This window comes from Pavona decussata, unplaced genomic scaffold, assembly GCF_977016875.1.
Source record: "Pavona decussata unplaced genomic scaffold, jaPavDecu1.1 SCAFFOLD_92, whole genome shotgun sequence".
NCBI classification, from domain to species: Eukaryota; Metazoa; Cnidaria; class Anthozoa; order Scleractinia; family Agariciidae; genus Pavona; species Pavona decussata.
In genome coordinates this window covers 2,150,084-2,175,000 of record NW_028145509.1, presented here as the reverse complement: position 1 = coordinate 2,175,000, position 24,917 = coordinate 2,150,084, and the positions used below count along the sequence as shown (strand labels likewise).

General features: G+C 38.2%; 2 protein-coding genes and 1 pseudogene across 4 annotated transcripts in view; 2 read left to right on the top strand and 1 right to left on the bottom strand.

The window, feature by feature from the left end:
• The window catches only part of LOC146473833 (uncharacterized), a 17,142-nt gene extending 13,344 nt beyond the window's left edge, over positions 1–3,798 (top strand). For both annotated transcript variants that reach the window (XM_085117877.1, XM_085117876.1), the window contains 3 exons: positions 80–258; positions 1,124–1,448; positions 1,968–3,798. In XM_085117877.1, the coding sequence (XP_084974003.1) occupies positions 80–258; positions 1,124–1,448; positions 1,968–2,011 (548 nt within the window). In that variant the 3' untranslated portion in view covers positions 2,012–3,798. The remainder of the gene's footprint in view (positions 1–79; positions 259–1,123; positions 1,449–1,967) is intronic.
• Positions 3,799–4,588: 790 nt separating this feature from the next.
• On the bottom strand, positions 4,589–24,917 carry LOC146473831 (neuronal pentraxin receptor-like). 2 transcript variants are annotated; one of them, XM_085117916.1, is made up of 4 exons: positions 24,771–24,917; positions 14,547–14,643; positions 6,799–7,021; positions 4,589–6,433 (listed from the first exon to the last, which is right to left on the bottom strand). In XM_085117916.1, the coding sequence occupies exons 1-4, from the start codon at positions 24,771–24,773 to the stop codon at positions 6,013–6,015; spliced, it is 744 nt and encodes a 247-aa protein (XP_084974042.1). In that variant the 5' UTR covers positions 24,774–24,917; the 3' UTR covers positions 4,589–6,012. The 2 variants fall into 2 exon arrangements, with proteins under 2 accessions (XP_084974042.1, XP_084974043.1); XM_085117917.1 differs by lacking the exon at positions 24,771–24,917 and adding an exon at positions 17,376–17,487.
• LOC146473832 (uncharacterized) lies at positions 7,557–8,680 on the top strand (annotated as a pseudogene).

Genomic DNA, 24,917 nt, shown 5'->3' with positions numbered 1-24,917 from the left:
TACAAGGGGTTCTTGTGGCTTATACACTATTCATTATTATTATTTTTTTTTTTTTGCTTTTACTTAACTTTTCATTAAGGTTGGACAATGGTATTTAAATTTGTTGGAAATGTCACCCAGGCAGCGGCTTATGATTTATGGTCTTCATCCAACACGTCTTTTGAAAACGATACTGCTGCATTGAACACAAACTCGACGCATTCAGGACACTACAAAAACCGAATTGTACAGACATGGCAAACCTTCAACCCTCTGGAGGTATGTAACTTTACCTACCTAAATAAATCATAATTTTGAATTAAAAATTATTGAAATTGAAAATAATCATAGAACCATTAATACATTTTGTGAACCCTTGTTATTAGTTCAGTAATATCAAATCGATTATTTTGGTAAATATTCCCCCGTCCGTTCGATCACTGATGGGGAACATTACGTGTGATACCCGATATTTCTAAAACAGAAACCTTTTAGTAGAAACTTAATTGTGGTCTTACGGAAGGTACAAGCGTTGAACTGAGTCATCAAAATAAAATGAAGGGGAAAGAGTCCACTAGATTTGTTACGATTAAAAACATTTACAATGCAATTTACAAATCCGGCCACCACTTCAATAAAACTATTGGAGCCCAAAATCGTCTTTATAACTTGGTACGCGCCTGCTTTAAGTGTGCTCAGTTCAGAGGGTGCAAGACTACAGGCTGGAGGCCGCTTGCTAGAATACGACTAGACCACCAGCTACGGTCATTTAGTGAGGTCATGCTAGCTTATACTGTTCTCGGTGTATTATCCGTGGGGTCAGGCGATCCATTATTGGTCGGTGATATTACGCAGTTAGACTTGTTTACATCTTCTCATACACAGAAGAAGGGGGCATAATCACCATTTAAAACGAGCAGAGTAACGCAAATAGTCCCCGTTTTTGTAAGCTAAACTCCTCACTCGATCCGATCTTTTCCGGCATGTTATTAGTAGGCTTTCATTTTTTTGTATTGTCGTTCTTACAGCGAAAACATTAAAATAACCAAATCATCCAATTATTGCTCAGAAGCAAAGAATTTGATAGCTTGGAGCAACAATAGAATCTCACTAATGTTAATATGATCCCCTTTTATGACTTTAGGCCCGCGTGGTTCTTTACACAAAAGGAACAGAAGTTGCTGCTCTGAAGTTCAATGCTTCCGAAACAAACAACTTGAGCTGGTTTTCACAAGAAAGGCTTATACAATCGCCATGGATCGACCTAAAAAACGGATCAAACCCGTATCGATTCAGCATACGGGGTGATATTCGTAACTTCGAGATCAGTCATGTATACGGTGGTTGTAATGCTGACACTGGCTGGTTTGTGATCACCAAGATCCAACATTGCTCCTGGGAAGCTCGTCCTCGCATACCAAGTATTTTATACAGCAAACTGGAAACTTTTGTCAAATGGACCGAATACGGTATGTACAGTTCCTTCACTCAAACAGGTATACGGTAAAATCGAAGGAAAGGCATGAAGTGGTAAACATAATGTTTAGTATGTCATTCGCATGCGACAAAATGTGGCTGACTAGTCATACTTAGCAGAAGCTGTTTGATGACATCATCAGTCACGCGATCACACCCCAAAACGCGTTTGAGCTCATTGCGGAAACGGACATTCATTAAGTCGAAAATAACCAGTGTAGTCAGAAAGAGATTGGTGTGAGATACAAAGAAGTTGCATCTTAAAATTAAGGAGGGTGTTCACCAAAAAAAAATAATAATAATAAACAACGCAGAAACAAAACGAAACCAAAAAACAAGAAAAAAAAAAAAAAAAACAATATCAAGTAAATATGTGGGCCCTCTGATTCACTCTTTTAAAGAATTTAAACATCCCAGTTGAATTTCAGCAAGTGTATCCAACTACAATTCAATCATTGTTTTGAATATCTTCTTTGCGCGATTTCAGTTATTTTTGTTTCTTTTATGCACAGGTAATGTTGGAATTGCTGACGTCATGGCAGTGTTCATTCGTTGATTGTAACAGTCAGAATAAACATTCTCCTTAAGAAGCATTCTTTACCCAGTTTGCCATGAACATGGAGCGGAAAGAAAATGCGGAGTCTTCGCTCAGGGTCTAATCCATCGTCTTTAGCACATTTTCAGCCGACGACTTAACCACTGGATCTTACCATTGATCTGAGAATGCCCCGTGCAGTCGAAGATCAAATTAACTTTAAACTTTTATTATCACTGTCTTCTGAAAAGAGCTTTGGTATTTTCATTTTTGACAACGAATACCGAAAAAACCTTCAAACTAATTAATTCGTTGTTTACAATTAAAGTTCATCACAGGAAGAAAAAAACTTTTTTTTGTTCGAGTCGCTCATCAAGTTTAACCCTTAAGGCCGAAGTATCAACCTCCCTGCTTCTCTTATATTTACCGTATTAGAAGTTTGGGAGAGTCTTCGTCAAACCTTGGTTGGTCATCATTCCAAACTGGCCATATGTTTACGCATGTATTGCCGGGTGGTCATAAAATGAGGAATTAACATAATACATTCTTAAAGATTTTTATAATACGCCTTATGCGGTATGTTTCAAATCAAACTAAATGCTGTTTGAATGCGGATGGATTTTTTTTTTTGATAAAAGAAAGGGGGGATTAGCTTTACCTCGCCTTTGTTGAGCAAATGACGCAATAGGAAACATTTCGACTTGCAATACCGGAGAATGATCAAAACTAACATTTTTTTTTTTAACGAATTTATTAGGGGACTAATTTTCCTATTGTGTCAGAATTCCCTTCATCTAACAAAATCTATTTAAACTAAAATATCAATAGTACTTCAGTATGGTACTTCAGTGGAAGAATTTGTTTGTGTTTCTTTAGGCAAATGTTAAGTTTAAAATCTGTTTTTTCATATCGCTTTCTGGATCCACTCAGCACAGTATTATGGAAGAAAAGGGCGCAAAGATCAATTGGTGTGTGCATTATGTAACGATAGATCATATGACTACTTTACACTTTCATATACACTTGCTAATTACGCAGTACCCAGCTTCTCTTAATTAACACAAATATATTAATTATTTTTGATGAGACTAATAGAAAACAACGAGAGAATAGGCCATTTCCGAGTTGCCGTAAACCTCATTATGAAAGTGAGGCTAAGTGCACAGTTTTTATTCTGAAAAAAAGTTTTCATTCATATGCAAACAAAACTAATTTTCACAAGAAAAGCTTTGCACTTAGCCTCGCTTTCATAATGAGGTTTACAACAACTCGGAAATGGCCTATTGTTGAATCACGATTTTGCTTTGAAAATGAGATAGTGATCAAGGTCCTTGAATCAATCTTCTCAGAGTGAGTGTACATTTCAAATCACTGCTTGATTATCCCCTGGCATAGCAGAGGGTTAAGCTCATTTTAATCATTGTGAAGTAATCAATTATCATGAAGGTAAAGAATAAGAAAATTCAATAACTTCAATGTAACTGCACTGGTTCTTCGAAGGTACCTTCATTGGCAACCCCGTCGTACAATTCTTTGCAACTGCCTTGTATTGTAATTTATCGTATCACCATTTTTTTACTTGAACTTGCGATAAACTGTTGTAACGTATTTTTCTGTGGTTCTCAATACAAAATATTTGTTCTGCCCATATATGACATATTGAAGAGAAAGTGGCACCCAATGGTTAATTTAGTTTTATATCTATTCCGAAGACCTTAATCCCTACAACCTTCTGTAACTTAAATTTTTATTCAAGCAAGAACAGATTACATCAGGCTGTAGAATGGCTTTTTTTAGGTTACACACATGTCTTTAAAAGGACACGAAACTATTTGGGAATGAAAGAGACAACATTTTAGTTATTGGGTTCTGAAATGTTATCGTTTGGAGTCCCTGAAGGGCCTTCGTTCTCGATCCGCTAATATGTTTATCAGTTGGGGGGGGGGGGGGGTCTGACCTTCAATTTATGCGACATTGAACCTAAATAGATATATTTTTTTATATACATGAGCAAACAGCCTGAATCTTCAGCACTTTTTTGACAAATTCATCTGGAAACAATTTCATGTTGTCATAGGTAAGTAATTTTTGACAGGAATTTTTCTTCTTTTTGTTTTTTCAATAAAATGAAAAATCCTTTCTACAAGTGAAGAGAAATCGCTGGTCTTTAGTGTTCTTTCTCTAGTTTTTGTTTACTTTTTGGCCAGTTTGGGCACTTTCCTGACGTTTAGAGGAGATCCAGAAATTCAAGATAACGGATGCAAGATCACTTCCTGTTGTGAACATCAAAGGGTGTGCTATCTCTCCTCCAAGTCTCATTGTCATAGCTTTAATACTTCCGAAGTTATGGAGGAGAGAATCTCCCCTGGATCCCAGAAAGCCAAAGAAAAAAAAAAAAAAAACATTGATAAACAAGATAAAATAAAATAAGGCCGGTGTAGATAGGGTTAAGCTACATACGTACAGAAATATTCTATTGGGCACATCCTCACATAAAGTTTTACACTCAACAAGTACAAAGTGAATCAAACATTTGACTTAGTTGCCTCACACCAAATTTAACTAACTTATTTAATGGTAAGCTATGACAATGTTAAATTAACTGAATTTTTTATATTTCTTTAAACTGCTTTAAAAGATTCTTATTAAGAGTCCCTTTTTAAAGTTACCATGCTTTCGCATTATTTCAAGGACTTACGTATATAATTACACACTTAAATTTATAGTGATCCAATCTTCTTACAAAAATTGTTAATACATTCGTGCAAATTACAATCACCTTACCACAGACATAGCTACCTCTACGCCAGTACGCAAGTGCGTACCGTGAAAAAATAACGAAGATTGAAAAAAAAAAAAAAAAAGAAGAAGAAAATAAACGAACAAAACAAACCCCCAAACCAGAACAACGTTAACCTCCCAATCAGACGTTCTTAGGGGTTCGCCACGCGTTCCTGGCTAGAGCAACGTCCACCGAGCGGTAGTAAAGAACAAAACATTCGCTAAAAGACGTATTTCTTTCAAACAAGTTCTCAACATAAAATGCAATGTTAACTTTCCCCGCACGCTAATGTCAATCATTAGGTCAACAGATGATCAAAGTACTTAAAACAAGAAAAAAAAAAAAAAAAACAAAGGCAAAATCCATGATAAGTCCTCTATGCCTAACCTCATGATGCAAATCGTGGAATTGGGATGGAGGGTCAAATGGATTTAGAAACTTTTGCGCACATGTAAAAAAAATCCTAGCTACGCCCCTGTTTACTGCATTTAGATTAAATATACCAAGCTGTCGGTAACTTAGGTTAATTGTGGCGGGTTAATTACTAGCTAGGATGACAGCAAACTACCTGGAACTCAATGAAAATAGGAATCGGTAGGATTGAATACCAATTTTGTATAGATAAACAAAGGAATGAGAAAAAAAGGAACTAAGAAACAAACCAAATGGTTATCCGACAAATTAACAGCTTACCAGGGCTCAGTTGTTAAAAGCCTGATTAAGTTAATTCTGGATTAACGTGAACTTTGATTCAAAGTTTAATTACTAATCGGTAAAAATTCATCGTAAAGATTTTTTTTGCTGTTAGTTTTGACTTAGACTTTTCTTTACCTTTAGCTTGAATTTAGGCTTTAAAACCACTTTACAAGAGCGATATGAAAACCTCGATTATCTTTTAACCATAGATTAGTGGTAATCGGCTTTCGAACAACCCGGCCCAGATTGATAGCTTTGGTAAAATTGGGCAAATCAGCATAGTCCTCGCCATCTCTCAAAATCTGCAGATCCAAGTTTGTTCATTTCTGGCTGGATCAGGAAAGTATATCAGCCAAAGAGCGCACATTTGTAGCACTAAAATTTTATCCCAATGTCATTGAGCGGCTTGTTCTCATACAGCAATACCGTATGAAATATAACGATCAATTAGAGACTTAGATCGTAAGAAGTGTACTAAAAGGCACGTCATGTCTGATTCTTGAAATGATGCTAGCACCATTGACTCATCTTGGCAGATATATAATTACACAACACAGGGAGCTGGAATGTCAACCCTTAACGATTGTCCACGAAGGTTGGATTTGAAGTCGGACCACTTAAGCACGTCCCCTTCCCCAAGAAGGCATCTCTGCGACATCTCCTGGATTTTTTCTACCGAGCGTATGAAGGACCACAGGTTGAGGTTGGTCAGGGAACCTTGAAAAGACTGGCCGGAAGAAAATTCGCCCCCACAACTGCCGGAATCGTCAAGGTCTTGATCTTGCCCAAGCGTTACTATCCCATTCCCTTTGATGGTATGTCCCTTCTGGAGGCCAGCTGTGTCGTTTGTAATCAAATCACCATCTATGTATAACTGCCAAGACCCATCACTGTTCGTCCACGAAAAACAGATATGGTGCCATCTGTTATCCTTAGTTGATTCAATTATATTACTGTCGCTGTCGCTGTTAAGAAAGCAAAAAAAAAAAATAAATAAAAAAAATTGTGCGTAAGACAAGAAAAACATGAAGCAGGAATCAAATCCCGTCTACCCTGACGCTAGCCGGGCGTGATTACCGTTACACCATCGAGGCAACCACGCTGTCAACGTTGTCTATCTTTTTTTCAAAGTACATGTAATATAATCCTCTTTAGGGCAATCCACTGGAAGTTACGTTTTCCTTTCGAGGTATACGTGTAAAACCCGCATCGGGGAATATTACACCATCAATAACAGATGGCTTTCCTATGTTCAAAATACTTCTGTTACTGATGATTCTTCAATGTATCTCGGTTGTATATGTTCTATAAAATATCACAGCTTGTTTACCTTGTTTCACCGTTGATGGTTAGCGACGTTGATTTCCCATAATCAAAAATGAGCAGTTCGTTTCCGTTCTTGACTGATTGTGTACAGTAAGAGAACGGGGTTGCATCACCTTTATCAGTTGACTTCATCCAATAACACAATGTGAACTCATTCAGGTCTGGCATACCACTAGAGATAACGGCGTAGTCAGTCTTTCCTTTGTTTGGAAAGTTCAAGGCGTAATCTGTACAAGAAAAAAAGAAAGGTGACGAAAGCATCAAAACGTAGTTACTTGAACTGGTACTTGAAGGTACTTGATTTTGAACAATGCAATTCACTTAATGAATTTTATAATGCAGCTGGCCTCAGCAGGTTTTGTTACTCTAGCCTGTTAATTGGCCCCTCAAAGGTGAATTTACCACTCCATAAACGTTGGGAAGTCTCGCTTGAGTGCGTAGTTCTGTGCACGACTATCAAATACTACACAATGGCTATAACCATTCAAGAGCTCGAGTCATTATGGCCGGCAAATGCTTTCGCCTCGCATTGAAAACTCATGAGTAAATGTCTAGGAACAAAGGTTGCTGATCACCTATCTTTAAACAGTATACAATTCACACAAGATCATAAGAAAGAGACTGGGAGAAAAAGAATCGATAAAAACTGTTCTCTTAGTTTAAAGTGTCAAGCTATATAATATTTCAAAACTCGGACTGATTGTTATACTATATAAAGACGAGACTATCGCAGTTACGAACGCCACTTAAGTAGCTGAGGAAATGAGGTATGAGAAAAACTTCACGCTTGAACAAGATTCAAACCCATGACCTCTGCGACACCGTTGCAGTCTGGGTCTGGCGAGTGAGCTTTGAGGCCAAATGTGAGCTACAAATGTGTACTCTGATTGATGTATTTATCATGGGCAACGTAACCGTGTTGATCTGGGGTGTTATGTGATATGTTATGACAATCCTTCATTGCAGGCAGGGTGTTTCTTTCATTTATATTCATTCAAGTCACACGACACTCTGTTCGCCCTCTTACTCATGTCGGATGGTGAAATCTTCGCTCAACCGAGTGCATATCTTCCTCTTGGACTGTTCGTTGTCTTTCTCTGAACAAGGATCCAACTCAACCCTGCCTTATGTGACTTCGGAACTGAGTCATGCGAATCTACTGCTAATATAGCATCGACTTTCGCTCTCTTTAAAGACTACTTCAATAAGAAGTTTTAAGCGTTTTGAAACGTCACATTCAAGATTCTTCGGTAATTCTGATTCTATCGCCAAGACACTCAAAGAAGAATCTGAAATCACCCTCAAATTCGAAGGAAACAAAACGCAGTTCGTTTTCTCTTCGCGTCTCAGTACAAAAAGGTCAACGCGGCCTCTATGCTCTAGAAAGCTCTATGCTAACGAAAATTTTAAGCCCTTAAAGGTTATCTAGAAGAAATAGACTCTGACATTAAAAACACAACTGAAAGTTATCAAGCTGGAAGATAAATCCGCCGCCGGACAGAATTTGATCAACGAATGTTTATCGGAGGAATTGGAAAGGGGATCTGAGGACATGAAGTGCATTTGACGTGCAACAAAGATCGACGTACGCAAACGTAGAAACAACGTATCAGCTGTCTCACACTACCACCTCGTTTCCTGGCCAACATCAGCCAGACTTTCGCACCTATTCTTGTCCATTCTGACCTATTCGCAAAGCAAAGCTTGGCAACATATGTTTTGCGTGTGGTCAACAAACTCATTGATGGTCTGAATGCTCGATTATAATCTATAGTTCAGGTCCTAAAGTTCTGGTCAGTCCAATTCTGTTTTTATTTTATTTTATTTTATTTATCTTCTGTTTTTTTCAGCCGTTGGAGGTAAATGGAAGCTTACTTCAAACTTAAATTTATTTATAAACTGACTAAATATGTATTTTGGGTTTTGGATTATTATCATTAGTACACCTTGTAAGGAGATTTTGTTTCGGAACACCAATTCAGATTTGGATTTTAATCATTAATTGTTGAGGTTCCTTTTGTCCCACATGATGTAAATCCTCTCTTTGCTTCTATAAAATCGACAGGCAAGAAAAACCTTGTTAGTGAGTTATGCCGGGTCAATCAGTCTATTTGGAAGTAAGAAGTTTAATTGCCACTCATGTCCAATACACCCAATCTTAGTCGAATCGTCAGTGAGCGAAGACGATTCGACTCACCAGAAGTCAGGTCGTGAATAAATGCTTCGCAAGGCCGCCATCGATCGATTCGTTTGCCCTTACAGTCGACCCGTCTTGCCGGAAGTCGATTCGCTTGCGGGAATCGATCGATTCGTTTGCCCTTGCAGTCGATCCGTCTTACCGGAAGTCGATTCGCTTGCAGGCTATGAGGGAGGGCAGAAAATGCCGACGATTCGACTTCATCGCTCGAATTGATCAATTCGTTTGCCCTTGTAGTCGACCTCTCTTGCCGGGAAGGTAACAAAGAAGGCAGGTAGAAAAGCGTGTATATGCTCGTTCTTAAAGCGTTTGCGCGGGAAAGGGCGTATACACGAGAAAGGAAATAAACATCAACCTTCCTCGTTCTTAAAGCGTTTGCGCGAGAAAGAGTGTGGGCACGAGAAAGGAAATATACATCATCCTTCCTCGTTCTTAAAGCGTTTGCGCGAGAAAGAGCGTGGGCACGAGAGAGGAAATATACATCAACCTTCCTCGTTCTTAAAGCGTTTGCGCGAGAAAGAGTGTGGGCACGAGAAAGGAAATATACATCATCCTTCCTCGTTCTTAAAGCGTTTGCGCGAGAAAGAGCGTGGACACGAGAAAGGAAATATACATTAACCTTCCTCGTTCTTAAAGCGTTTGCGCGAGAAAGAGCGTGGGCACGAGAAAGGAAATATACATCAACCTTCCTCTTTCTTAAAGCGTTGCGCGAAAAAGGAAATATATATATGAACATCCCGGAGAGAGCGAATATAGATGAACCTCCCTGAGAAAGGAAATATACATGAATATTCCTCGTTCTTAAAACCTGTTAGACCGTGCGACGAAATTTACATAAAACCTTCCTTGAGTTCCTGAGGGCCTGGGAACGAGGCTGCGATTTCCAGCAAAGGACGCGTGCATGTGAACTATAGCTGGCTTTATGAAAGACCACATGCGGTTATTTCGGTTTTCTTCTGATCTTAATTTTGTGTGAAGAAGTTTTTTTAAATTATCTGCGTTGACGTCAGTTGTTAAGAGATATGCGTGTGGAGAAGAAGAGGTCATTGTCAGTGGGAAGCGAAAGAATTTGGATGGCGACGAGATCTTTGTTGGTGAATCAGAAAGCCTTTTTTATTTGTATCCAACTGAACATTTTTATTCATCAAAACAGTTAACCAGCAGTTACTGTTTTTCCAAATTTTTTTATAGTTGTGATTATTCGGGAATAGGACTTTCTGTCATCCAATTCTGTCTGTCATCATACTCGTGAATAACAATCACAGAACAAATTAGACTCTACTCACTCCTATTCTCGGTTTTCACTGTCACGCCATTGAAAAAAAAAATCCAAACCATTCCATGAATGAAGTCAAGAAATTGACATGGTATAGAGGATAAGTAAATAAGGCATCTGTCCAAGTGTCAGGTCTGTGCGGCATGCCGTACTCGAGTTATTTGACAAAATGTTCCACATAAATTTATAGAGCTTAGTATGGAGACGCCATGTTTGTGTCCCTGTGAGGGACACAAACATGGCGGCCGGAAATAGGGAAAAACATCTGGAGTTCACTTTTGCCAGAAAAGAGGTTTGTTTGCCCTTGTCAATTTTCGAATGTTTAGATTAATATTTCTCCTCAAACTTAAATTGTTTAGAATGCTGAAAATCACCCGAAGAGTCATTTTTAAGATACGGAAAAGCTCTGTCACGGCCGTCCTCCTTATGTCACGCACGATGGAAACTCGGAAATTGAAACTGTTCTATTTTCAAAAGGAAGCACGACATCGAGCTAAAAAATTGTGAACAGACATATTTTTAGGTAATCTTTTCTTGAATGAAGGTAAAAATTTTGTAGGCCTCCCAGTTTTGAATTCTAGAATTTGGTGACGTCACGTGAAAACCGAGAATTACCATATTACCCTATTTCCAGCAACAATCCACCTTCCGGTTAAAAGAACGCCTGCGCGAAAGTTTGAGCAGTGATTTTGAATTAAGATTTTTTGCCAGAAGTGCTTATAATCTAATTCCTACACCGTTTCCTAACGGCAAGTAACCATAGCCTTTCCGCTTGCTGCGCCTAAAGGTCGATTTCCACTGTCGCGTAAATTTAAAGTGCGTACGGGCGTGAATTTCATGACTGGCTTTACGGGCGTAAACATGGTAAATAAAATTATAGTCGATGTATGAAAGGCCGCGCGTAAATAAATTTGCACGCGCGCGCATACGTAAGCTTCCAGGCCTGAAAACCCACCCTTCTCCAAGCGTAGCCAGATAATTTTTCTTTAAACAGAGGTTGTCTCAGTAAACTACAATTTTTCAAGCCTGTTTCAAACAGATCCGGGCCATTACTTCAAGTAAAGAGAGAATTTCCTCAAAACAATCTGCAAATCTGACGCGTAAACATACCTTACACGCGTGACAGATTTACACACCGCGCGCGGTTTATTATTTCATTTGCTTCATATTTTATACTGTCAATCAATTTAGTTTAACGTAGTTCCGCTATTGCGCAAATATTTGTCAGCTATATAAGCGTATGTCCCAATGTAAATTTCCATTGTACCTGAAGAAGGCTCGGTTTGGCCAGCCGAAATATAGTAACCTTTAAACCGTATTTCTACGTTGTATCGGTCTCTGCTTCTTGTATCGTTTTTTTACAGCATGACGCATATGCCATAGGTTGACCCAACCGACTTCCGGTCAGACGGGTCGATTGTAGAGCAAACGAATCGATCGATCATCGACATTTTCTACCCTCCCTCAAGGCTGGCTTGCCGTGTTTTTACCAAATGTCTAGCCAATCGACTTCCGGTAAGACGGATCTACTACAAGGGCAAACGAATCGATCGATTCGAGTCGAATCGAGTCGAATCGTCGACATTTTTATACCCTCCCCCAAGGCTGGCTTGCCGTGTTTTTATCAAGTGTCTAGCCAATCGACTTCTGGTAAGACGGATCGACTACAAGGGCAAACGAATCGATCGATTCGAGTCGATTCGAGTCGAATCGTCGACATTTTCTACCCTCCCTCAAGGCCGGCTTACCGTGTTTTAACTAAGTGTCTAGCCAATCGACTTCCGGTTAGACGGCTCGACTGTAAGGCAAACGAATCGATCGATTCGAGTCGAATCGTCGACATTTTCTACCCTCCCTCAAGGCTGGCTTACCGTGTTTTAACTGTCTAGCAAATCGACTTCCGGTTAGACGGGTCGACTGTAAGGCAAACGAATCGATCGATTCGAGTCGAATCGAGTCGAATTGTCGACATTTTCTACCCTCCCTCAAGGCTGGCTTACCGTGTTTTAACTGTCTAGCAAATCGACTTCCGGTTAGACGGGTCGACTGTAGGGCAAACAAATCGATCGATTCGAGTCGAATCGAGTCGAGTCGAATCGTCGACATATTTTACCCTCCATCAAGGCTGGCTTGCCGTGGTTTTACTAAGTGTCTAGCCAATCGACTTCCGGTAAGACAGGTCGACTACAAGGGCAAACGAATCGATCGATTCGAGTCGATTCGAATCGTTGACATTTTCTACCCTCCCTCAAGGCTGGCTTACCATATTTTAACTAAATGTCTGGCCAATCGACTTCCGGTTAGACGGGTCGACTGTAAAGCAAACGAATCGATCAATTCGAGTCGAATCGTCGACATTTTCTACCCTCCTTCAAGGCCGGCTTACCGTGTTTTTACTAAGTGTCTAGCCAATCGACTTCCGGTAAGACGGGTCGACTACAAATGCAAACGAATCGATCGATTCGAGTCGAATCGTCGACATTTTCTACCCTCCATCAAGGCCGGCTTACCGTGTTTTTACTAAGTGTCTAGCCAATCGACTTCCGGTAAGACGAGTCGACTACAAGGGCAAACGAATCGATCGATTCGAGTCGAATCGTCGACATTTTCTACCCTCCATCAAGACCGGCTTACCGTGTTTTTACTAAGTGTCTAGCCAATCGACTTCCGGTAAGACAGGTCGACTACAAGGGCAAACGAATCGATCGATTCGAGTCGAATCGTCGACATTTTCTACCCTCCATCAAGGCCGGCTTGTTTTTACTAAGGCCGGCTTGTTTTTACTAAGTGTCTAGCCAATCGTTTTCCGGTAAGACGGGTCGACTACAAGGGCAAACGAATCGATTCGAGTCGAATCGAGTCGAATCCTCGACATTTTCTACCCTCCCTCAAGGCTGGCTTGCAGTGTTTTTACTAAGTGTCTAGCCAATCGATTTCCGGTTAGACGGGTGGACTACAAGGGCAAACGAATTGATTCGAGTCGAATCGAGTCGAATCGTCGACATTTTCTACCCTCCCGCAAGGCTGGCTTGCCGTGTTTTTACTAAGGGTCTAGCCAATCGACTTCCGGTTAGACGGATTGACTACAACGGCAAACGAATCGATCGATTCGAGTCGAATCGAGTCGAATCGTCGACATTTTCTACCCTGCCTCAAGGCCGGCTTACCGTGTTGTATCTAAGTGTCTAGCTAATCGTTTTCCGGTAAGACGGGTCGACTACAAGGGCAAACGAATCGATTCGAGTCGAATCGAGTCGAATCCTCGACATTTTCTACCCTCCCTCAAGGCTGGCTTGCCGTGTTTTTATTAAGTGTCTAGCCAATCGATTTCCGGTCAGACGGGTCGACTACAAGGGCAAACGAATTGATTCGAGTCGAATCGAGTCGAATCGTCGACATTTTCTACCCTCCCGCAAGGCTGGCTTGCCGTGTTTTTACTAAGGGTCTAGCCAATCGACTTCCGGTTAGACGGATCGACTACAAGGGCAAACGAATCGATCGATTCGAGTCGAATCGTCATAATCCCAGACGAATCGAGTCAGATTGGGTGTATTGGACAACCCTCTTAATTGCGAAGGTTGGACCATTATTTTGTTTTTACATGTCAACAAGAGGTCTTTTTTTTTTTTAAGTTTGACAATTTTGAGATTTTCCTTGATCACCAGACATTGTTAAGTTTTCCTTTTTTTTTTTTTTTTTCATTTTGGCGAAGGCATCCTAAAGTTATGCAGGGTCTTTGGCTAATTGGACTAAATCGCGATGGAAACCTACTTAGTTGAGTGTCTGTGAACTGAAATCTTCTTTCCGGTTCAATTTCCATTACTGACATGCGGATGTCTAATGCCTTTGCTTTTATCGACAAGTTTTCTTCAATCCGCGCCGTATGATCAGGAATGCCTGAAAACGTATCATATTTTTATTTCTTTTCTTCATTTCTCCTTTTATGTCCAATTCTTCTTCTTCTTCTTCTTCTTCTTCTTCTTCTTCTTCTGCTGCTGCTGCTGCTGCTGCTGCTGCTCCTCCTCCTCCTCCTCCTCCTCCTCCTCCTCCTCCTTCTTCTTCTTCTTCTTCTTCTTCTTCTTCTTCTTCTTCTTCTTCTTCTTCTTCTTCTTCTTCTTCTTCCTCTTCTTCTTCCTCCTCCTCCTCCTCCTCCTTCTCCTCTTCTTCTTCTTCGTCGTCTTCTTCTTCTCCTTCTTCTTTTTCTCTTTCAGTCTATATCTCTATCTCTATCTCTATCTCTATCTCTAGAAACTAAAACACAAAGAAATAAATTACCAACCTTCCTTCACGTAATCACTGCCACAGGATTGGGCTTCGCATCCGGCGCAGAAAAGGCCAAAGAAAACAAAAGAAATGAACAGTGACATGCTTTTTTCCTGTAAACAGAACAGGGTGAAATTGGTTTGTATTAGCATTCTGTTACAATAATATTAGTATTGTATTTTTTTATTAGTTGAAAGGTACAATCGGTATTGTATGTAATGCAATAAAATTCGTTGCGGTTCATTGTTATTTTGACATTGGAAAAGTGATCATTTGAAGATATGGAAAGCATATATACTCCAACACGAATTTTCAGCGATGATCAAGACGACGAAGTCCTGATCATGCCTGAACGGAAAATAAGTTTTCACTAGCAATTATCACCCCAGGAATTCAGAACTTAGTACACATGCATATACGTTTGTGCAAAATAAGAGCGAGTTTTAAAGTTTAACTCTCGGCTTCATTTTCAAGTACTGGGAATAGTATTCCAGTTCACAACACTCAGTCGCGTTCACCGCTATTCCAAATTGATCTTCGCGCTATACAGCTTCGCTTTAAACACTACCCCTACTGAGACTGTAACCCCGCTGCAAAACCCATTTGAGTTCCTCCTACTAGTCAACCCATTTAATCGGTCTTAGAAAATAGTGTATAAAGACTAGCATTTTTTACCTTCAAACTTGCTAATCCATGCAAGATAAGGTGAGAATGATTTTTAAAAAAATAAAAATAGAAAGGATTAACGATGAAAAGTTAGTGGGGAGCCCATGGGACCAGCGAGGGGTGACAGTTATGACCCAGCATAAACGGGGGACGTATTTTACATACTTTTTTTTTTCATAACTGTCACCCTAAACTTAGGTGAAAATTCTATTTTTCACCCTAACCACAGAACCATGATCTCCTTGTGATCGACAGTTGTTAATTATCGTTTTCCAAGAAAAAAAATGTAATTAGTAATATCTCGATTCGTATTCCGATATTTTTGATGAGAGTTACTTTTCTGTCTGAAATAGTTCACTTTGATATGGCTATTGCGATTACAGTTAAATAGCAACGAAGCCCCAGAGAAAGGGCTGACACTGTCTTTCCTTCTGCTTTAGAACTCTGCCTGAGTTGGTTCCGTCGATTAGTCGTCTTCCTAATGTTCGCCACTGCGTGCCTCTAATATTTTCTCTTGATCCTTGTTTCCCAGTAAGGGGAGACGGAAATTATAAAATGGGCCGTCGGATCAGTAATTTTCCCACCTAAGGTCTCGAACGTGACCTTACAATATAGCCGGTCTTATCATGTTTCACATCCAGGGTCTCAAATCTGATTAAACCCGAGATGGGACGGGACGACATATGACGTATCCTCTCCAAAGGACATCAACTGATAATGTTGTGAGGACTTCCCATAATTAAGTTCTAAATCCTACAGTAAAGAAGCAGTCCAATTACGTCCAGATACATTATGACAATAATAGAGAAATAGCAAGCTCCAACTGGGTCTTATATTTTCCACAGTCATGAACCTCAGAAACAACCGGCGAAAAGTCACACCATGACAATAACAGACAGAATTTTTATATGCCTAACTGGCCCTTACATTTCCAAAGTTGTGATTTTTAATCGAACCACTCTCCGAAAGATTTACGCCTTGACAATAACAAATAGCATGCCCCCACTGGCCCTAACGTTTCACAGTCAACACAATGTAGCCTAATAGATGCTGACAAACAACTTCCACAACTACAGGGAAACTGAAAAAAGAAACCCAGCCACACGATAAAAAGAAAAAATATATTTACATATCGAAGATTCTCATGGTAGCCGCTGGTTTTAAGGGCATCATTGTAGGTTTGCGAGGCTTTGTTGAATTCATCAGGGACGCATGATAAGCTTGAGATTCTGGTGCTTATGGAAGCTGGAAGGTGTTTGATAATGGAAGGAGGGTGGTTGGATTTCGCATTAATGTAGAGCGGGTTGTTATCTGGTTTTCTATATGGGTAATACTTTGCGGTGGCAAGGTTTAATGTTACATCAAGGTAGTTTACGATCTTGGGGTTGCAATATATGTCATTTTTTTTCTTTCCGAAAACGGATTCTTTTTTTTTTGAAGGCCTTGTCAAATTTATCCTCCAGTGTCTTTAAGCGTTCGTCGCCGGCTCAAACTACGCTTTTCTTAGAATAAATTTTACAAAGACATATTAAGAGAGTACAGCTGTTTACATAAATGGCCAGTTATTTAAACAGAGTCTAACTTAAGCCGCGGCTTAAGACAATCAGTGGGCCTAGTCTGGGGCGCAAGTCTTCTTATTACCATCAGCAGCAGACAATGTTTATATATGATTGTTAACAAAATTGAAAATGGCTTAGAACGTGGTTTTGTTAAACACCGTCTAAACCGTTTTATAACTGACCCAAAGAGAGTACAGATGTTAACGCCTGTACCCAAATTTTACCGAGTTGTCTACTAGTAGTTGAGAAGCATACAGTTGAATTCACAAGAACTCGTTTGGTTCGGCAAAATGGCGGACTATCAAGACCACCCGAAACCGGCCATCTCGGTATTTTCCAATCTGATTTAAACTTTAAAACATCTATTTCGTAGGCAGAATACGCTTGCCTGACAAAATTCAGCGAAATCAGTGAGATAAAGTAGCCGAGAGTATCGAATATAGCTCTAATTTTAGAGACTTGTTTTGAAATATCTATTTTTTTTTGAGACGGCGTTGTATTTCCACCCACTCTACGAAAAGTGATTTAGCATAATCGTGAAGAGATAAACGTTCCATTTAGATGCCCGAGGGACAAGATTCACAATTATTTTAATTCGGACATTTACTTAAAGAGCTTACCATTGATTTCTGGGCGATAGTTATTGCTTGCACAGGCTCCACTGAAATTCCTCCGTTCCAACTCGCTCTTTGTTCGCCTTGCTAATATTGCTTCTGGCACAATTATCGCGCAATATAATTTTATCTTTTAATCGACCAATAGAAAAAAGGCTAACTTGACAAAATAATTGATTGTTTTCTCCATACAGTCACATTATGTAAATTTCATAGCTATCAAACATCATTTCATATTGATCGAAAATGAAAATTACCTTCAGTTGACAACACACAGCAACTCAGTTACCGAGAAGAAGAGGTCATGTCAGAAATTCGTAACTAGAATCCTTAAAAAAAAATATATTTTTTTTTAAAGAAAACGTCATGTAGATATCTTCGAGGTAGACAATTTAGCTACAAAAATTCTAGAATAAATTGATTTTAGAGGTTGTGCCAAACTTAGAAATTTAGATGGAAAGTAGAAAAGGAGATGTTTCATGACCTAGTTGCAATTGGAAAAACGTCTAAAAGTTAATACCTCGAAGGGTGCTGGATGAAAAAAATGTCAAATGGAATAGAGAAAATGTCATGTTCCAAAGGCTTTCTTTTTTTTAATTATGTGTGCATACTTTAGTAGGTCTTATAAGAGCAAAAGATTGTCAGATCGACTAAGTCTAACCTCCTCATTATTCTCATTGAGTAAACTGTTTTCGCGTGAGTGGAAAATGTTTTGAACCAGCTGTCTTTGTCAATTGTGCGTGGTCACAGTACTCAATTCCGACAACGTTTGAGAATATAAAATACTAATAGATGAAAAAAAAAAAAAGTTTTTTCACAAATATTAGTCCAGACCATTTATGAACCTGTGTAAAGCTTTAAATACGAAAGAAAAAAGGGAAAAATTATCGATTGTAAACAGTTGTTAGACGAGTTGGCTACCGCGTGATGTTTCCACGCGTGCAATTTGGCCGCTCGGATAAAAAAATATATATATTTGAAAAATTGATTACTCTGTAAATATTCCTCGTACAGAAATATATTTAGTTTCTAAATAAACGTTCAAAAAAAAAAAACAACAACAACAACAACAACAACAATAAATACACGAAAAATAATGTTTGGTTCTGGTACGAAATAATTCGGCGTTTCGAATTGATGCCACAAGTCGCAACAGGCAGGCCGTAAATGGTAAGAAAAGAAACGTCTTAAGCTGATACAAAACTGAACTTACCCGGGAGGTAGTGTGTATAGCTGGTTGTGAGTCAAAAATTGCACGTGGATTCCCCGTGCTGGGCACATTTTAGTACTCATGCCTAGGTTTGACCGTGAGTGTCCGCGGCAAAAATGACGTCAGATTAGAATTCAACATCGTTTTAAACGAAGACCTATGTCTCAATGAATGAAATTCTCCGAAAACAACACTCATGCCAAAGAGAAAACAACAACAACAACAACGATACCTGCAATACGGTGTTCACATTGCGTATTATACTTATAATTGTTAAAACATGATCGTTAACCGGTGACTCATTTCCTCAAAATGTCCCATTTATCGCAATACCTCTACTAACAAACATTTCTTTATATTTGAAAAAACAAAAATTTAAATAGCAATAAGTCAATTTCTTCCTGAGAAACGAAAATCAATACATTTGGACTGTTTTTGAAAAGATCTTGTGAAATTTTGTTTTTTGAAATATGGACATCAAAATGGTGAAACCATAGAGGCTTCCACAAAGTGTCTTTCGGCTCTGTTACATTTCCATAGTTAGTTTTACTTTGCCTTGAATGAATAGCTGCATGGTTCTAAATCGATATAACGTTGACGATATTAATCTTTTAATTTCCTTTGAATTTGAAGATTTCAAAATGGAATTAATATACCCTACGCATTTCTTCCATTGCGTTTTACAAAAACACAGAGAGTACAGCTGTTTACACCCGTATAAAAATTTGCCACACGAAGTTGAAATTAGTTAAGATCTTAGCCGTTTATTATTTTTCCCCTTAGACAGAAGAAGAAGGGTTAAGAGAACTATATACATCTTATTTGAATTTTCTTAACTCTTTCTCTTGTTAGCTGTTTTTAAGTTGATTTAACTTATACAAAGACAAAAAGAGAGTGCTGATTTAACATCTGTATATTAAAATTTGACAGAGTTGTCCAGTTGATAAGCAGATAATTGAATACGCAAGGACTCATTTTATTCGGCAAAATTGACGGACTGTCAAGACCGAAGCCAGCCTTCTTGGTATTTTCCAAAGTAAAACGGATTTAAACTTTAAAACATCCATTTCGTAGACAAAAGACGCTTGCCTGGTAAATTCGGGCGAAATCAGTACCATAAAGTACTGATTGGTCGTACTTCCTTAAGGCGGCGTTGTTTTTTTTTCTTTTTTTTTTTCACCAGCTCTACGAAAAGTGATTTTGCATAATCATAAAGAGATAAATGTTCCTTTTAGACGCCTGAGAGACAGTTAAAGAGATCACACTTCTTCGGACAGTTACTGAGAGAGCTTACCATTAATTTCTTGGCGATAGTTATTCCTTTTCTTTTTGTTTAACTTGATCAGTCTTCACGGTAGTTCTTCCCTTCCAACTCGCTCTTTGTTCGCCTTGCTTATGTTGTTTCTGACACAATTATGGTGCATCATAATTTTATCTATTAATCGACCAATAGAAAAGGGCTAACTTGACAAAACAATTAATTGTTTTTCCCATAGAGTCACATTATTTAAATTATTTAGGTATTGCATCATTTCGTATTCATCAAATATCGAAATTACCCTGACGAGACGTAACATCTTAGTTATCGAAAACAAGGAGTCAACTCAGAAATTCGTAACTAGAATCCTTAAAAAGTCACTGTTTTTACGAAACGTCATATAGATATCTTGGAAGTAGACAATTTACCTACAAAAAAAATTATAGAATAAATTGATTTTGGAGGTTGTGCCAAACTTAGAAATTTAGATGGAAAGCAATTGGAAAAATGTCTAAAATTTAATGACTTGAAGTGTGCTGGATAAAACAAAATGTAAAAGGAAATAGAGAAAAACCTTAGAAGGTAGTTTTCTTATGGCGTATGCAGATAAACAAGTTGAGGTAATAAATATATTTAGCCAGGCCTAAAAGCGGAGCTCCACAATTCCTTTCTAATAGCATGTATGTATGACCGTAACAAACTTACAAATTCTTCATCCTTTCTGGAGTCATATATATTTTAGTGCATATGAAGCAAACTGCTTACGAAGTGTTTACGTGTGGGCGAAAAATGTTTTGAACCAGCTGTCCTTGTCAATTGTGCGAGATCACAATACAGAATATAAAATACTCGTCGATGAAAAAAAATAAGTTATCCACAAATATCAGTCCTACATAGACCATTCATGAAAGTGTGTAAAGCTTAATATGCCAGAAAAAAAGGAAAAAATAAATACCAATTGTAAACAGCTGTTCAAACGAGTTGGCTACCGCGTGATGTTTTTCACGCGTCCAATGTGGCCACTCGGATAAAGAAATAAAAAATATATATATTTGAAAATGTATTACTCTGTAAATATTCTTCTTACAGAAATATCTTCATTTTGTAAATAAAGGTTCGAAAAAAAAAGAAAAAAAAAGAAAGAAAAAAAAAACAGAATAAATACAGAAAAAAAATGTTTGGTTGTGGTACGAAATATTTGAGCGTTTCACATTTATACCACAGGTCGCCGCCTGCCAGCCGTAAATGGCAAAAAAAAGAAACCTCTCTGGCTGATAAACAAATAAATAAATAAATAAATAAATAAATAAATAAAATAAATAAATAAATAATAATAATAATAATAATAATAATAATAATAATAATAATAATAATAATAATAATAATAATAATAATAAACTGAATCTACCCGGGAGGGAGTGTGTATAAATTGTTGTGAGCCAAAGGTTGCACGTGGATTTCCCGTGTTGGGCACATTTTAGTATCCGTACCTAGTTTGACCTTGAGTTTGTCATGACATTCTTGCAACTCGGCTAGTCCGCGGCAAAAAAAAGCGCCAGATTTAAATTCAACTTTGTTTTCAACGAAGGCCTGTGACTCATTAAATGAACTCCTCCGAGAATGATCATGAGTTCCTCAGGAAAGACCGCACATCATCTTTGTTGGCATTTGATGAATCAGTTAAGCGTGTGCTAACTAAAGGTTTCAAGCCAATTCAAGCGAGGTTTTCGAAGTGCTATCCACAAATTTCATTAACATTCGCCTTTAAGTTTTCCAACCTTGTCATTACAGTACAGTGTTGCACGCGCACCAGTCGTTGAGAGATAAACCACTCAAAACGCCTTTCGGAAGCTTTGAGAAGCCATGAAAACACAGCGAAACACACCAGGTGAGCCTTTTCAGACTTCTTAATAAATTTTGTAAGTTTTCGAGGGAAAATTGTTGTTTCATTTATATATAGTTGACTATAAAAATAAGCGAAGAAAACGGAACGGTGTCATCAGGGTCATCTTGGCACCATTATCAAGTAAAGAATGTAACAGAAAATAAAATTTATGCAGAAAGTAAAGGTACCAAGATGACATTTTTCGCTTAATTTTATAGTCAACTGTGTCTCTAAATTTAATATTATTAAGTTGAATATTCTATTTAAAATAATATCTCGATCGTTTATTTTTAATTTTACGCTTTGGTGACCTATGATTTGTGCGTGTTTAGAAGTATTCGCTGGGAATGAATTAACAAGTCCAACTGAAAATGTTCAACACAATTCAAAAATTAATGCATCCACAAATATCTGGAATAGTTGCCGTATAGCAACGGTTTAATTTTCTTTGTATAGTTTGAAATATAATAAATGTGGAAGATTATCAACCGTCGCCTGCAAGAATGCACTTAATTTCTAAGCGACTTGTTCACCAAATGGTTGGCTAGCAACTGAAGTTCGCCTGTTTAATTGTTCTCTCAGTCGCTCTCGCGGTTTCTTGTATAACTTTGCTTGTTCGTCGCCTGCTCTCTCTCTCTCTCTCTCTCTCTCTCTCTCTCTCTCTCTCTCTCTCTCTCTCTCTCTCTCTCTCTCTCTCTCTCTCTCTCTCTCTCTCTCTCTCTCTCTCTCTCTCTCTCTCTCTCTCCCCCCCAGAGGTATGAACAGGCACTTTGGTAACATTATTCTCTTATTGATATATCTTTGCCTAAATTGCTTGGTAAATTCTAATTCGCTGTGTAACTATGCATAAGCATGTAAACTTACTGCATGTAGGTTCACAGCCAACACCACTCAAAGATGACTGATATAGGTCATGATTAGTGCCCGAGAGGTTACAAAAGGGCCCTATCTCGTAGTAAGCCTTTAATTTAAAGCTTTTAAATTATTTTTTTGTGGTAAATTGTAGCTATTGGCTTTCCATTTGTGTCCCATACCATTCTCTCGATTACCACGACACTTAAAATCGATGATATCACGGCCCCAAAAAATCTGCCGTGTATTTATTTGACTATTCAAGTCGATGAAAGGTTTCAATATTCGAAAAAAGCCCATTTTTTGTTCCGCGACTTTGAATAAATTATTTTATCGCTTTAAGATCACCAATGTCTCTGAAATTTTGACAGCAATTAGAGCAACTATTAGATATTCTAGCAAAAGAAAACCAAAGAGAATTGAAAGAATTTTTAATTTTTTATAAATTTTTTTAGTTACCAATGTCTAAATAACGGCAACGTTACGCAAGCTCCCTATTTGCCATATGTTCCAAAAGGTGTTTTCGATATGTTTTTGCGAGAGATAAGAAACTTTATACCCACCAAATTGTGCGCTCGCACAATAGTAAGAAGTGACCCAAAATTCATTTTTGTCCTCCAAAAGGATAGGGAGGTAAAGCAAAAAGACCTCTTTATGATGGCCTTAGCACTTTTTGCCTTGAGCGCTTTTATGGTATATGTATACAATAGTTTTCTTGTGTGACTCATTGTGGTATTGAATGAAGCTAAATGACATGATTAGTGCATAAAATAATGTCATAAATACAAATTGACCGTGTAAACATTAGAGCAACGTGAATAACTTTAAATGGACGTGCTCAATGATGATCAATTTTCACCTTAGAGCTTAGCTGTTTTATGCCACTTTTCCCGGGAAGATCATGCCCTAGGTCTCGAATTTGCTGGGAGTAGAGATATTTGCAGGGAAGGATACTTACTTAGAGTTCGGTAGTAATCAGTCACAGAAACTTGACGATGGAGCTCTTGTACCATATGACCAGCAAGTAGTAAGAAAACCATTTAAGAAGCTAACTTTCCATACATTTGTCTGTATTCTTTTCCCGCGAACTATTTTTAGTAGCAGTTCACGGCTGGTTCGCTATACAGACAAATGTATGGAAAGTTCAAAACACGACTGGACGCTTTCTGGCACAGCCACATCCCCCAATTTCTTTTCTTAAAATCTTTTTCCTAGTGCCAAAAGTTTCCAATTCATGAATTTTTCAGAAGCGATGTTTGACTAAAATTATTTGACATCGGATTTCCATACACACACTGTTATATTAAGCGTGTTTGCCTACTCGTCAAAATGGCGTCAAAAACCGTGATAAGGCCTATTATAGTTGTGACAACATGATCATGAACTAGTGACTCGTTTCCTCAAAATGTCTCATTCATCGCAATACCTCTACAAACGAACATCTGTTTGTATTTGAAAGAGCAAAATATATAGCAATAAGTCGATTTATTTACGAGAACCGAAATTCAATGTTTTGATTGTTTTTGGCAAGACCTTGAGAAATCTTGTTTTGAAAAATGGTGATCAAAATGGTAAAACCACGGAAGCTTCCATAAAACGTCTTTCGACTCTGTTACATTATCATGATTATTTTAAACTAAACACCGCTCTCTTGTGTTAAATCAATAATCTTTGTCTTCAACGAATGGCTGCATGGTTGTTAATCGCTCTAATAACGTTGGAAATAGTAGCCTTTCAAATTCTATGAAATTTAAAGCTTTCAAATTTGAAAAATATTTATATTCCCTCGTCTCTTGGCGTTTATCGCTCAAACTAGGCATTTCTTGGCTTAAGTTATACAAACGCATTAAGAAAATACAGCTGTTTACATCTGTATAAATATTCACCGAGTTTCTCAGTTGACAAGCGGGTAATTGAATTCACAAAAATTCAAAATGTAGGACTATCATGAACACCCGTCATCTATTTGGTAGGCAGAAGACGCTTGCTTGACAAATTTGATCGAAATCATTGAGATACAGTAGCCGAGACTTCCGACTGAGATCGAATTTTACAGACTCATTTGTCATATTTCTTTTAAGATGGAGCTGTGTCTCCAACAACTCTACGAAACGTGATTTTGCATAATCATAAAAAAGGAAAAGACTCCTAAGGGACTGTACTCTATTTTTCGGGCAGTTACTATAAAAATCTTACCATTAATTTCTTGGCGATAGTTACTGCTCTTTATGTTTAACTTGATCAGGGTTCACGGTAGTTCTTCCGTTCTAACTCGCTTTACAAGTTATCCTCTTTGTTCTTTGTTCGGCTTGTATATGTTGCTTCTGGCACAATTACGGCGCA

Coding starts and splice junctions, on each gene's coding strand:
- LOC146473831 (XM_085117916.1), bottom strand. Junction 7,022..14,546: donor CAGTGATTACGTGAAGGAAG/GTTGGTAATTTA, acceptor TTTCTTGTACAG/ATTACGCCTTGAACTTTCCA. Junction 6,434..6,798: donor ACCATCAACGGTGAAACAAG/GTAAACAAGCTG, acceptor CTTTCTTAACAG/CGACAGCGACAGTAATATAA.